This window comes from Pogoniulus pusillus, chromosome 24 (assembly GCF_015220805.1).
Source record: "Pogoniulus pusillus isolate bPogPus1 chromosome 24, bPogPus1.pri, whole genome shotgun sequence".
Classification (NCBI taxonomy): domain Eukaryota; kingdom Metazoa; phylum Chordata; class Aves; order Piciformes; family Lybiidae; genus Pogoniulus; species Pogoniulus pusillus.
In genome coordinates, this window is record NC_087287.1 from 2,130,268 (window position 1) to 2,145,408 (window position 15,141).

General features: G+C 48.6%; 1 protein-coding gene across 8 annotated transcripts in view; it reads left to right on the forward strand.

Moving 5' to 3' along the window:
* Positions 1–325: 325 nt before the first annotated feature.
* NELL1 (neural EGFL like 1) overlaps positions 326–15,141 on the forward strand; it is a 322,104-nt gene continuing 307,288 nt past the window's right edge. For 4 of the 8 annotated variants that reach the window (XM_064163056.1, XM_064163060.1, XM_064163061.1 and 1 more), the window contains exons 1-2: positions 1,289–1,482; positions 6,199–6,327. In XM_064163056.1, the coding sequence (XP_064019126.1) occupies positions 1,434–1,482; positions 6,199–6,327 (178 nt within the window). In that variant the 5' untranslated portion in view covers positions 1,289–1,433. The other 4 variants (XM_064163058.1, XM_064163057.1, XM_064163059.1 and 1 more) reach the window with 4 other exon arrangements.

Below are 15,141 nucleotides of genomic sequence, written 5' to 3' on the forward strand. Positions count from 1 at the left end.
AGTGCAAGTTGCTGTGCTACAGCTCAGGACTTCTCTTTGTTTATTCATAGCAAGCACAAAGTATTGCCACGGCTAAATAGTTAATAAGGGTTGATTCTTGCTGCTTTTGCGCCCGGGGCGCGCAGGTGGCAGCGGGCAGACCGCGCGCCGCCGGCACAGCTGTGCGGCCGCACCTCGCCCCCGGCCGGGGCCCGGCCCGCGCCCCCCGCTGCGCGGCAAGGACCTGCGCCCGCGAGCAGATCACCTGTGCGGGTGAGCAAGAGCCGGGGCTCAGGTACGCGACCCCTGCTGCGCGGCAGGGACCTGCGCCCGCAAGCAGATCACCTGTGCGAGTGAGCAAGAGCCGGGGCCCGGGTACGCGACCACTGCTGCGCGGCAGGGACCTGCGCCCGCGAGGAGTTCCCCTGTGCGGGTGAGCAAGAGCCGGGGCTCAGGTACGCGACCCCTGCTGCGCGGCAGGGACCTGCGGCCGCGAGGAGTTCCCCTGTGCGGGTGAGCAAGAGCCGGGGCTCAGGTACGCGACCCCTGCTGCGCGGCAGGGAACTGCGGCCGCGAGGAGTTCCCCTGTGCGAGTGAGCAAGAGCCGGGGCTCGGGCATGCGACCACTGCTGCGCAGCAGGGACCTGCGCCCGCGAGAGCACCTGTGCGAGTGAGCAAGAGCCGGGGCTCGGGCATGCGACCACTGCTGCGCAGCAGGGACCTGCGCCCGCGAGAGCACCTGTGCGGGTGAGCAAGAGCCGGGGCCCGGGCATGCGACCACTGCTGCGCGGCAGGGACCTGCGCCCGCGAGAGCACCTGTGCGAGTGAGCAAGAGCCGGGGCCCGGGCATGCGACCACTGCTGCGCGGCAGGGACCTGCGCCCGCGAGGAGTTCCCCTGTGCGAGTGAGCAAGAGCCGGGGCTCGGGCATGCGAGGAGATCACCTGTGCGAGTGAGCAAGAGCCGGGGCTCGGGCATGCGACCTCTGCTGCGCGGCAGGGACCTGCGGCCGCGAGATCACCTGTGCGGGTGAGCAAGAACCGGGGCTCGGGTACGCGACCACTGCTACGCGGCAGGGACCTGCGGCCGCGAGGAGTTCCCCTGTGCGGGGGGACAAGAGCTGGGGCTCCTTTGCTTCCCCCCTGAAGCGCTCAGAGAGCCAGAAGAGGGGCAGCAAGGGGGGCTCCCGGTGCGCCGCTCCTCGCCGTGGCGTGGCCGGGCGGCGGCGCTGGCGAGGCCCGGGGGGGGGCGCGCGTCACGGCGGGAGGCGGGCGGGGAGCCCCCGCTGCGGGGGCGTCGGGGCCGCGCCTGGGCAGCGGGCGGAGCCGCCGCCGCTTGCCGGAGCTGCTCCGTGAGTCGGAGGCTGCTCTCGGCTCCGCTGGGCTCGGCGCGGCTTCGCAGCAGCTGCCGGGAGGGAGCTAGGCGGCCGCGGCCGCCGCCGCCCGCGCCGCGCCGATGGATCTCCTCCTGTTCCTTTGGGCGTGTGTAGTCGCCGCCGGGACAGGTGAGGGACCGGGCCGGGGACGCAGGTTCGGTGTCCGTTCCTGTTACCTGCACCGGCAGTGGGGCCTCCGCCCCGCGGGGGGAAACTTTGCGGGGCGCCGGGGGTGTTGGTGGGCTGTGGCCGCTGCGGGGGTTCGGGAGCGGCACCGGTTCTGTGAGGTGCTGCCGCCGCGAGGCTGGGCGCCCCTCGCTGCGCGGAGTGAGTGCGGGTCTCCGCGGGGCGCAGCTCGGCTCGTCCCCAGAGGGGAGCTCCGGGAGGCGGCCGCTCCGTGGGTGCCGTAGGGTAGGCAAGGGAAAGTTTGCGGCGAGCGCGCTGCGCCCTGCAGGGACGAGGAGCGGGATGTGGGCTGAGGAGCGGGGTGAGGGTGGAGTGGGTTGGCCGCGCTGTGGTCCGGCCGGGAGCTGCGCGGTGCTGCCCGCGGTAGCGGGATGTGGAAAGCCGCGTTAAAGCGGGAGGCGGCGGCGAGTGCGTTATTTCTGCCGATGCTGCGCCAGCTGCCTTATCGCTTCAGCGCTGTGCGACCCAAGTACCGTTTCTTGTTCCTAGCGAAGGCTTTGTTCTCTTTTCCCTTGCTCCGCGCTTCCTCCGCTGGAGCTCACGGAGGGGGGGGGGGCAGTTTCTTGCTGATGTTTGTGGCTGTTCTCAATGAAATTATCCAGCGTAATTATAGCAAGTGTGGAGGAACGCATTCTAAAATTATAACTAATCATTACCTTATAAAATGCTATAGCTCTTGAGAGGTGACATAAAAATGGAAGAAACTGTCGCCTGCCCCTTTTCGTGGTGGTGTTCCCACCAGTAGGGCACACAGGCGTTTGAAATGGCTAGTAGGACCCAAAACTCTACTGCTGGGATTGGTGAAGCCTCTTGGAAAGTTTGTGCAACAATTGCTGCCGAGGCTGTGAGAGGAAAAGCAGAGAACGCCTCTCCCTAGAGCCTGTGCTTTACCGGTTAACGATTGCACGTGGGTACGTGGAAATGACTTGGCTGTGTGGAGTGTGCTTTTGCTTGAAGTTTTTCCATCCCCAACCAGCACATCAGACATGTTGAGGAGATTCTAGATGCACTGCCTGCGTTGCATGGCTGCACACGAGCTAGCTGGAGCGTGGCCTGACTGCTGGTGCTTCGGCACAGGTGATAAAGGCACAAGCAGAGGATTCAAGCCGTTGGAGCTGCAAGGCAGAATTAATTTCTTCTAGGGATTTCCTAGTGACATCATTCATAATTATATGGCTTAATTCTCTAATCTACTGTAGTGCCTTCAGTCCACATTGGGCCAAATCCACCAAGTCCTGAGATGATTTTTACTCCCGCCCACCTGAGTGAATCATTTGGAGTTTTGCTTGTGTAAGCCACTGATTTAAGGGGAATGGCCCAATTACTTTAAATAGGAACTGAGAGCAGTGCCAGCCAGACTTGAGGCCGAGCTTTGTATAGCTCTCCAGTGAGAGCAGGCAGGTTGATGGTTAATTTTTACTTCAGAAAGAAACTGTATTTCCATCTTCTTGTTTTGCTCAAGAGAGGTAACTTAAAATACAAGATGCAAGTGCGGTTGATATTCCTGTGGTATCTTTCTGATAGATTGCAGGAGACCACAGGGGAAAAGGAGACTTGGTTATCATACTGAAGCTGCTGATTTGTTGTTTATTAATTATTAACTGGGCTTTTGACTGCCTGCTGCAGTTTGAAGAGCCAGCACGGGAAAATCAGTAGGTATTTAAAGCAGCCTAGGATCTTGCTAAATAGTTGCTGTGACATTAGAAACAGTCGCTGGTTTTGAAAGCGTTTTAAAAGCTGGAAGGGGGCACACTGAAGTTGTCACACAAGATCCTTCACTGGCAGAAATCGAAGCCTGTGGAGCTGCGGTGATCTATACTTGTTGAGCCTTGGGTATTCAGGCTGGAACAAATGGCTTTAATACAGCAGTGGAGCTACTGTGATTTATGGGAGTGCCTGCTCTTGCTAGATGTGGTTTCTGTCCTCACTTTGCTGATGTCTGTGGCAGAGCTTTCACTGACTCTAATGGGGTCAAGATTTGTCTTGCTGGACACAGTTTGTCCTTTCTGTTAAGCAGGGTTTTGTCCTTGCTTGACCGCCTTTCATAGCCGTGCTTTTACTGATCTGAGTAGATCTAACCCTTTTCAAACCAGGAACAGCATGCTCTGTTCTTGGCAGGGACAGCAGACTCTATCTTTCCCCATAGGTAACGCCACACATTTTACAGTGTGCTGCTTTTCTTCTGAATGAAAACCTTGGAGGAAACAATGAATTGGTTTAGAATGTTTCCTTCTATAGCAATCTTTGCTTTTATTTCTTTCTGTCTTTAGTTAGTTAGCTAATTTGTTTTTTCCACAGAAGGCTACTCCCTGTGTTTAGGTGTGCTTGGAGTTTGTAAGTTTCAGCTCTTGCAGTAAAAGAGTTGCTGCAGGTTGAGAATCAATAGGTTGTTAAGTTCTCTCCTGTTTATCAGAGACAGGTGCAGTAAAGAAAAGCCAGTTGCTGGCAAATGGTGGCCAGAGCAGGTGGATTGGTTTCTTCAGCAGCATCTTGGCTGTGTCTGAGTGTTCAGGGACCAGAAGAGCTGACTGGCCATGGTTTTGATGCTGGTGCTTCCTCGAGAAAGGGAGGGTCCATCAGTGTGCACAGTGTCAGTTGTGGTGGGTGAAGTGCAAGCCTGCTGCTGCTGCTGGATGTGTGGGCAGTTTTTACCTTTGCAGAAGTTTATCTGGGTTCATAGTCTCTGGTTTTCTACGAAAAGATCTTTATCCCACATCCTTATAAAACCACTTGGATATGTCAGCAGCCCTGGAAATTCGATCCTGACAAATGGCTTTAGATCTTAATTTTCCTGGTGGGGTGAGCTTGCTAGAGACATCCCAAAGCTCTCCTTTCAGCAGTTTGTACTACTTTGCCACTCGTGCAGTAGAATCCTCTGCGTTAGCACATGTTGTTCCAACAAGTTTTAATCCTTGACTAAAGGAGAGGAGAAAGTGCTGCGGTGCAAATGATTTATGAGTAGAATACATAACTTCTTGTTCATTCTGTACAGCTCAGTAATTTCTTAGAGCCTTTGAAAGAATCAAACTAGAGTATTTGCTGCTTAGCTGATCCAGAAGCACGGTCCTGGAATAACAAATGAATCAATTTAGACTTGAACGTGAAGTCCACTCAGTGGAAATCAATCTGGATATGCTTTACAGGTAATGTCCTTGCTCCACAGAAGTCAGTGTGACTTTTGCCATTGACTTCAGCTGCGTCAGGATTTCATTCTTGGAGCCTGTTCCTGTTACTAATGATGTTAGTGAAAAATTTCATTAGGAAAGTGCTTGGATGCCACAAGAGATATTTGACCTGTGTCAAATAGCACACTTACTGCTATGCTGATAGAGATGCCTTGGTCAGGCTGGCTTCACCTCTTCCCTAGAAATAGGAGGCATATGTTTAATGAACATGGTGTGCCACACAACCATCAAGTCGCCCTGAAGTTGTGAATGTGCCTTCAAACTACTTGAGAGTGTATCTTTTCTGTCAATCCCTTCAGGTCCCTACTACTTCAAGGAGCATCCAGTCATTCCCTGAACACAAAGCATTTCTAAGTGTTAGGTTTAGATGTGTGCTTCTCCAGCAGATGCTCCTGTAGATCAGAAGGTGCTGCTGCTGGTTTAAGTGGATGAATGTCTGCTATTAGTAGGTAGGCTTTGGCACACTTCGCAGGCACAGGCTGTGCTCAGACACAGAGCTGCACTTCTGAAGCTGTATCAAACAGTTCTGTGAGTCACCCAGGGTTCCTGGATTACAGGATCATAGAATGATAGAATCAACCAGATTGGAAGAGACCTCCAAGCTCATCCAGTCCAACCTAGCGCTCAGCCCTATACAGTCAACTAGACCATGGCACTAAGTGCCTCATCCAGGCTTTTTTTGAGCACCTCCAGGGACAGTGACTTCACCACCTCCCTGGGCAGCCCATTCCAATGCCAGTCACTCTCTTTGTCAAGAACTTTCTCCTGACATCCAGCCTATATCTCCCTTGGCACAACTTGAGACTGTGTCCCCTCATTGTGTTGCTGATTGCTTGGCAGAAGAGCCCAACCCCATCTGGTTACAGCCTCCCTTCAGGTAGCTGCAGACATCAATGAGCTCTGCCCTGAGCCTCCTCTTCTGCAGGCTGCACACCCCCAGCTCGCTCAGCCTCTGCTCATAGGGCTGTGCTTCCAGGCTACCACATCTCCTCCAGGGTAATTTTGTTCAGTTGGGAAAACAGATTACATTTAGATTCTGAGCTGTGAGGCCTGATCTGTTAGTTTCAGCTAGATAAGAAATATGAGGAATTTTCAGCCCTCACGTCTCCCTGGCAATAGCATGGCCAATAGATGAATGCTGTAAATCTCCTTCATCTCTTTGCCTAGGTGCTTATGCTTTTGTTTGTTTGTTACTGCTTAGCCTAATGAAGAGACTGGATTAATGTATCAGTCCTGGAATGTTTTAATGGCTGTGTTGTAAGATTGGTGGAAGGAAAATAGTTTAGCTGAGAGAGCTGGATGAGAATATTTCTGTTTCCTGCAGCAGTGACTGTCTTGTGAGTAATTACTGTATACAGTGTGTGCATGTGCAGCTACTAGAAATGTCTGCACTGGATATTTTCCTCCATTCTTTTAGTTGCCTGATTTGAAATAGAAATTGATCTAAACCACTCTCTCTCTTTGCCTCCAACAGCTGTAGGATTTGGAATGGATCCTGACTTACAAATTGATATCATCACGGAACTGGATCTTGTGAATACAACTGTTGGGGTAACACAAGTGTCAGGATTACACAATGCCAGCAAAGCGTTTTTATTCCAAGGTAAGACAAATGCCCTCAATTCTCTTACCTCATGTCTGTCTGCATGAGCTGGGGAGAGCTTTGATGCCAGACTGTAAAGGTGTACTTGCCTACCCTGCAACGGTGAACTTGCACAGCTGCCACTTTCTTCTGTGTTTTCAAAGATGATCCTTCCTACTTTCCTGAAATATGCCTGGCATTTTATTTCATTTTGAATTTGGTTTGTATCTCCCCTCCCCCCCAGCATGCTGTCATTTCAGGTAGGTGAGGTTTGAGCTTTTGGCTTTATTTCTAACTAAATGTCAGAGCCTTTCCAAGGCACAGACTTGGCTGTGTTCTTGTGTGCTTGCTCTCTGCGATCGTACACACGCAGACGCTGGGCTGAAGCTGTGCAGCTCTGGGGAAGCATTTCATGTGGTGACACTGATCAGTAACGCAGCAAATCTTCCATCAACTTTGTGGAAACTGTTCATGTGAGAAAATGCCATTTCAGCTGCCCCAGCTGAGTACCAGGTGTAGGATAAGTCACTCAGACTTGGGATTTTTTTTCATTCAATATTCTAATGTAATGCTACTGGATAGGGCTGGGTGCTAGGTTGGACTGGATGAGCTTGGAGGTCTCTTCCAACCTGGTTGATTCTGTGATTTTATGAAATGGCATTGGGAATATTTTTAGTGAGGGAAGTTCTGGCTAAACTGGCAGGTTTCACCCTGGACTGAGGTAAGGCCTAGATTAAGAGGCAACAGCCTGTGAGGAGGAGGTGCTGAGTTGCTTCAACGTGCTTGCTAGGTGAGGAAGATGTTTGTATGGGTCGAGATTAACATGCACATTAAAGCACAGTTGGGAACATTTGTATGGTGGAGTCTTCAAATGTTTGCTTTTTCCCCCCCTTTACTGTGCATTGCTCTGTTGAAGTGTGCATGCAGTGTCTCATTTTTGATATCTCTCCTCTGTGGCTGTTTTTAGAGGCAAATTTTTATGACCTCATTCAGCTTTAGTTCTGGATCAGCAATGCTGACTGTCTCTTGGAAAGGAGAAAAGAAACAGATCTGTGCTCTTAGTGCTTTCTTCACCTGACCAAGAACAGTTTAGGAGACAGAGCAGGGACACTTCTGGAGACCTCAGAATGTGTCAGTCACATTTTCAATCTCTAATGATGCAATGAGTAGCATGATTTACACTGGTTTCTGGATTCATGTCCAGAAGAAGAGCATTAACTTATTCAGGAGAAGATAGCAGTTTTCCTTTGGGTACCTTGACTCTAGGTTTGTGTGCTATGGACAAATGATACTGAAGTACATTCGTTCCTCCGAGGGCAGCGGTGGCGTTTGACTGACTGAAAATGTTTGTTAGGAGACATTCAAAACCTGCCTGGATGCGTTCCTGTGTGATCTGGTATAGGAGATCCTGCTCTGGCAGGGGGGTTTGGGCTGGACGAGCTTTTGAAGTCCCTTCCAGCCCCTGACATTCGATGATTCTATGGTTTTAGTGCTTCCAGTTGCTATTCCATGTAGCTAATCATAACCACAGAGATGCACTTGTCTTGGTGAGTTTGCACAGGCTGCTGGTCAGAGCTGCAGATGTGTTTTTGAGGATGCTGTTTGAAGCCATTGATACTGATAGTAGCTTTGAAAGGCTAATGGTGAGGGCTCTATAGATATTCAGTTCTTTTTTCCTTGGAGGACCCTGCCTGTAGTTTACAACCTTGGAGAAAACCAGTGTGAAAAGGGTAGAGCTCTTAAAATTCATATGAGCAGATGAATTGGAAGATGGATGTTCATGGGAGGCAATGAACAGAAATTCACTGTATGAAGTGAATAAATAATTCAAAGTCTGTAGTTGGGTAAATAAAGCCTTTTTTTTTGGTAATTCCCACAGCAGAAATGCTTGTTGCTAATGCACAAAGGAATAGCCTTGTGCTTGGCTGTCACCTGTAGTGTAAAACTTCTGGGGGAATGACTTGGGAAAATGAAACTGCTCAGTTAAGATCATCAGCCCTAGGGCTGGGAGAAGACTGAAGAAGACCTCTGCTCTGCTACTCTGTCCTGAGAGAGGTCTGTGAGGGGTTTTTTGCTGCCTGTCAAATAGAATGGAAGTCCAAGGCTGCCCTGTTGGCTGCTTCCTTCCTGTTGGTGTCTGTTGTTTGTGAGACGTCAGCAGCATGTTGGCAGCTCTATGAACTCCCTTTTGCTAACAGAGGTGACTTACTTTACAACTATGGTTTGGCTGCATGCCAGGTGCCTTGGCTGGGAACAGAAGATAGTTAATTTTGATTTTTATCTTGCCATACACCAAAAGCAATATAGAACTCAGGGCAGCTGCTATGTCTAAGGTAGAAATACTTTTCCCCCACAGAGATTCACAAAATCCCTGCAGCCAACATGACACTCCTGGAGGAGAGAGAAGCCTGGAAGCTGGTGCTTAGTTTCAGATGCACTGTGTTGTCTTGGACCAGCTATTCCAGCCTCCAAGATGTGGTCCTTCCAGCACAGATTCGCTTTGGTTAGCTTTTACCATATGTGAGTAGTCAATGCCTGCTGTGCCTCACTGCTCTGGTGGTGCCTCTGGGCAGGGGAGGACTTACTTCCCCTGGCAGGCTGAGTGCTGAATGTGGACCCACATTAGAAGGCCTCCTAACTTGCAGGATTTCTCTGCCAAGGGTTGCCTAGATTAGGAGATGAGAAAAAATGTGTGTGTGTTCTTTGGCAAGCAGTTCTCACAGGGTCATTTTTGCCTGCTGCCTTTGGAGGCATCCTTGCAGCAGTGTAACAGGGCTTGGAGCTTACACAAAGGTTCCCTGAGGATCATCTTCTGTCTTGTGAGATGTGTTTCCTAAAACAGCTTTACTAGAGCTGTTCAAACTGAGAGTGTTCCTTTGTGTGTCCCTGGAAGTCTACATCTTTGAGGTAGAGAAATGGTAATTTTCCCCCAACCCAGACAATTATGTGTACAGCTCCAGTGAAAATATGGATTGTTCTCCTCAGCAAGATTCTTTTTCTGTGAATTAAACTCTTTGAAAGGGAAAGCCTCAGAAGTTTGGGGCGTTCTTTCACTTGCCTTTAGAGGCAAATAGGAGAAATTAGGAAGGGGATCTATAGGAAGACCTGCACAGAAGAGTGAGAAACTTTTATTTTGAATTGGATATTTGATCAGTGCTGTTTGCTTTTTTGTTTTGCTGTAAGTGACATCCTGTTTGTTGGAAGGATTCTGGGGAGTGATGTCATGATTTGATTTAACCTCGAGAGAAAATGTGAGAGGACTCTTTCCCCTAGAGAGTTAATGATTTTCAGTCCTAGACAACCTCAGTGAGATCTGTGGAGCATTCTGATTTTATACTAATATTGGTAGTAAGAGCTGGAAGCTGAGAGATGTGTGTGTGAAGCAGTTGCACAGGCAAAGGAGCCAGTCCAGCTGCGCTGCAAATTGAGTGACAGCATGATTGAACCAAAGTGCCAATTGAGAGATTGGGTTGCCTTTGGGCAAGGAAGAGCTGTTCCTGATTCTGAAAAGCAGGGAAACCTGTAATTAAGTGTAGTAATCTGAGTGGTCCTGGTGGGCATGAATTTCAGTTATTAGAGTATTTCAGCTGGATTTGTGATTGATCAGATCCATTACTTGTGCGTTTCAGTTTCATCTCTCTGTGAAATGGAGATGGGGGAATCCAAAAAGCAGTGTAAGTGCTGGCAGTGTGAATAGGATGAAATCATAGAACCAACCAGGTTGGAAGAGATCTCCAAGATCATCCAGTCCAACCTAGCACCCAGCCCTATTAAGTCAACCAGACCATGGCACTAAGTGCCTCATGCAGTCTTCTCTTGAACACCTCCAGGGATGGTGCCTCCACCACCTCCCTGGGCAGCCCATTCCAATGCCAATCACTCTCTCTGCCAACAACTTCCTCCTAACATCCAGCCTAGACCTCCCCTGACACAGCTTGAGACTGTGTCCCCTTGTTCTGTTGCTGGTTGGCTGGGAGAAGAGACCAATGTTAATACATAACTCATAATTTTAATCATAGAATGGTTTAGGTTGGAAGGGACCTCAAACATCATCTAGTTCCAACTCCCCCACCATAGGTAGGGACATGCTGCAAACAGTCTGACTCATAAGGCCCTAACATTATGGTGGCTTAATTATTTGTCATTTATTTATTCATCCCAACAGGAGTGGGGGAAAAAGAAAAGGTCTTTGTATGCAGGGTGGGTTGTTTTAACAGGAAGGAACAAAGTGGGCTGAGTGGATATTCTTAACTGAAGTGCTCCTGGGGAGTGGGGCACCCTGGATCCTGTGTCTGACTCCATATCTTCTCACCTCCAACCAGAAATGCAAAGAATTCAAGGAAAGAGTTGTGAGGTTGGGACATCTGCCTCAAGGAAATGTATTGTATATATGAATTGTCTGCCTAATGCAGTGCCTCAGCATTTTGCAGACACTGCCTGACATCATCTGTAAGCAGTGTCTTACAGACATGGCAAAGCGATGCTGAAATCCCCACAGGATCATAGCAAGGATTTCAGTACACAAGAAACACTGAGCCATGACTTGCTTAGTGGGGCTCAGTCCTGTGCTGTGTTTCAGGCGGCAGGGAAGCAGGACTTGTTTTGACCCTTAGGTGGAAACCTCAGCAGGATCTTGAGTTAGTGGCAAAGGCTCTCCTTTGTAAATAAGGCAAAAGGAGATGCTTAGCTGCTCATGCTCTTCTGGGCAGATTGTGCCTGTTCTTCAGCCTAGCTGTTATGTGATTGCCTTAACCAGTCTGACTTTTGTTCCCATTGGGAAAGTAAAATCTTATTTCTTTTACACCCTGTCAGCTATGCCCATTTCTTTTTAATTTTTCTCCTCTCAACACTTCTCACGAGTGAATAGAGGCTTGAAGCCTTTACTTATAAAGCAGTTCCTCCAAGTAGTTTATTAAGGCTTTGCTGTGTTCTTTCCCAGAAATCTGGCAGTGTTTTGCAACTTAGCCTTTAAATTAGGAATGGCCTTTTTGCTATGTGTATTACATATAGCACTTGGTAAAATAAACCACTGAGTACTGTTGGAAGTCTACCTAGATGTAGTCCTTTCTTGCTTTTCTTTCTTTGCTTGTATTAAACAGCCTCTGGAGTTATGAGAAATACCTGGCCTGATGCTCCAGCAGCACAAAGTTCAGTCATGCTCCTTCTTCCCACTTTGTGCCAGTGACTGCTGAATTCTTTTCTGGGCAGTCACTGCTCCACCAGGGAAGGTGAAAGAACAGGGAGTATCTTAAAGCACACACAGAGAGACAGCATTCTTGTGAGAAAAGTGCATCTCGTTGAGTTCCTGAAACCAGCAACTCCATTGTCCTGCTTCAGGCCAGTACAGAGAGCAAAGCTGCTTGCTGCTTCCCTCAAACTACATCATTTTCTTTGCCCTTTTGAAAGAGGCTTCCCCTGAGCCACACCCAGCTTGTCCTAAAAGGTGTCCTCCACCTCTGCATGGTATGTATTTATCATGGAAACCTGGCAGGTTCCTTCAGCTCTGGGACTTTGATACTTCCATTTTTTCCTCTTGAAAAAAAAAAAGAAGGTAAAGTGATTTTTTTCCCCCCTCCAGTTTTGAGGAGGCAAAGGAAAGAGAAGAAAAAGAAGTGTGTTGGGGAGCTGAAGGCTGAAAATGAGGTCAATGCAATGAGGTCAATACAAGGACTCTGACTTGAGGGCAAAGAATTGAGATGAAGGGATGAAGAGCATGATAAAGGGAGCCATGGAGAGCAGCTGGGACAAGAAACCTGGGGAGATAAGCAAGGGGCTAGGGCCAATAGGGTGGACCAGAGGACTGCTTTAAGACTAGATAGGCAAGACTGGATAAAGGTTTGGTTATGGTAGAGGCAGCATTAGGGCAGAAAAATAGGCAGAAACACTGCAAGTTCAGGTTTGGTAGTGCTATCAAATATCTGTGATGTGTGCTGATTTTGAACAAATGTCTTTGGAGGATACAACTTGGGTAATGTGGGGTTTTAATGGTGATTTAGAGCCTTAATTTTGCTGTGCTTTGGTTGCTCACCTGTGAAGCTGAGGTACATTAGTACATTTCCTGCAACAACAGTGGTGTGAAAAGAATTCATTAATTTTTGTAGAGGTCTTGAATACTGTGCTGAAATAATTAAGTTGGTCATGGTTTGCTCTGTCTTCAGAGAAGGATTTGAGCATGGTAGATTTGCTGTTCAAGGTGAGCCTCCAGCAATGAAAATAAAGCAGAAGTTCAGATCCTTGTTTGATAAATATTTTTTTGCTCTTTGTTGGTTTGTTTTTTTTGGTCACACTGACTGAGACTCTGGAAAGTGTGATCCTGTAATTAAGGGCAGTGCTGAAATGTGCAACTCCAGAGGGTTCAGCAAGGTTTGCTTGCAAGACTTTAACCCTAGCATCTAACTTCTCATTTATTGTTTGTTTGTTTGCTTGAATACAGCTGATGTTTTAATCACAGTATGCATCTGCTTGGAAAGGACCACCCTGAAGGTCATCTTGTCCAACCCTTCTGCAGTGAGCAGGGACTTGTATCAGGAGCAGTGTGGCCAGCAGGACAAGGGAGGTTATCCTGCCCATGTGCTCAGCACTGGTCAGGCCACACCTTGAGTGCTGTGTCCAGTTGTGGGCTCCTCAATTCAAGAGAGATGTTGAGGTGCTGGAAGGTGTCCAGAGAAGGCCAGCGAAGCTGGTGAGGGGCCTGGAGCACAGCCCTGTGAGGAGAGGCTGAGGGCGCTGGGGGTGTGCAGCCTGCAGAAGAGGAGGCTCAGGGCAGAGCTCACTGCTGTCTGCAACAACCCAAAGGGAGGCTGTAGCCAGGTGGGGTTGGTCTCTTCTGCCAGGCACCCAGCAACACAACAAGGGGACACAGTCTCAGGTTGTGCCAGGGCAGGTCTAGGCTGGATGTTAGGAGGAAGTTGTTGGCAGAGAGAGTGATTGGCATTGGAATGGGCTGCCCAGGGAGGTGGTGGAGTTGCATCCCTGGAGGTGTTGAAGCAGAGCCTGGATGAGGCACTTAGTGCCATGGTCTGGTTGACTTAATAGGGCTGGGTGCTAGGTTGAACTGGATGAGCTTGGAGGTCTCTTCCAACCTGTCTGGTTCTATGATTCTGTCTTGAACTAGGTCAGGTTGCTCAGTTTAACCTTGAATGTCTCCAGGGTTGGGGCCTCCACCACATCTCTGGGCAGCCTGTTCTATTATCTGCACTCTCATTGTGCAGAACTTCCTCCTGACGTTCACCTAACTCCACTTTGCTCTAGTTTCAATCTCTTGTCCCTCATCCTATCGCTGCAAGCCTTTCTCAACAGTCCCTCCCCAGCCTTCCTGGGACATAATTATTGAACAGTGCTTTGAGGCTTTGAAAATCCATAAGTTGCCATGAACTTGGTCAGTTCCCCAAAGTAGCTTGAGGAATACTTGTGTGGACCTATCCATTGCTCACTGTTTCCAGTCTTGTCTGATGTTTGAATTACATTAGAGTATAAAATATTGCCAGGAAGGTATGAGGTCTTTTCCAGCCTGGCTGATTGATTCTGTAGGTTGGACTCAGTGATCCTAGAGGTCACTGTTGATTCTGTGATTCTCTAATTCTGAAACCTCAGTTTCTTGTTCCAGTCTCTTTTTTCAGACACTCCTTTCCTCTCTCCCAAGTCATTGTAGACTAAAGCAGACCTCTAGGCACATTCACTGACAGTGACCAGTTTCTGCTTCTCCCCTGAATGCTGTCATTCTGCCTTCTGTTGCTTGACAATTTTTGGGTTTCCCATCCTGTCTGTAATGATTAAGAAGGAATTCTGAGCACACATTGCCTCTGTCCTCAGCAGTTATTTTTGCTATCCTGGGAGACAATAATTGTGCTGCTTGTCTATCTTCATTGCCACAGTGGTGAGTACAGAGGGGAGGTGGCATGAGCACTTCAGTGTTCCTGTAGTACACTGAAAAACCTTGGCTGCTACTGGCAACCTGTTGACAAAGTCCTGCAGTGAAGATGAGCAGAAAGGAAACAAAAGGTCTCTGCTCTGAAGTGGGCAGAGAGGGGGATGCAGAAATTAGTGTCTGCCGTTGCTGCTGAGAGCTGAATGCTTCCACACTGCGCTTGGGAGCATTTAGGTCCTTACAATGAAAGTAAATCAATTTAGATAAAAGTAAGAATAACAGCTTGGGTTTCTTGTGTCTTCTTCAGAACAGAAATTAGCTCTTTCCTGCAAAAGGGGTTTGGTAAACTGATACTTTTAAGTCATAGCTTACCGTGCATCTACAGCTTCTATTAGCTTCTTGTGTAGTAGAGTTCTGGAAGGTTGAGGTGAAGCAGTCAGTACCTGAGTTGTGCTGCCTTGAGGTGAGTCCCTGCACAATGCTGAGTATCCTTGGGTGGAGAATTCTTCCCCGAAGTTAGGATAAGTTACTGCCCCTCATATTGCAGGTCTTGGTTGCTGGGCAGGTCCTGGGGTAAAAGCACAGAATTGGAACATTACCTGGCACTGCTGAGTCAGAACTGACGAAATGAAGAGGGAGGCAAAAGCAGTGCTGAAGAATTGGGTTCTTGCTGTAGGCAGTGAAACAAACTAACCCATTATGGTTGATTTTGACCCCAAGAGTGATCTCTTAATTTTGAAACCAATTTTGATAGAAATGTGTCTTTATACTTGTCCCACTTGAGTCAACTCCTCCTAAAAAAACTCCCCCCCTTTTTGCTTGAAGGGAGGTGGTGTTATTTGAAATTACTATCCCACAAAATGAAACAACTACAATGATTTCAGAATGCTGAAAAAATGCTACTTTAAAGATTTCTTACCATTAGGAAGTACACAAAAACCTAATGCAAGGGTCAGGCATGGACCATT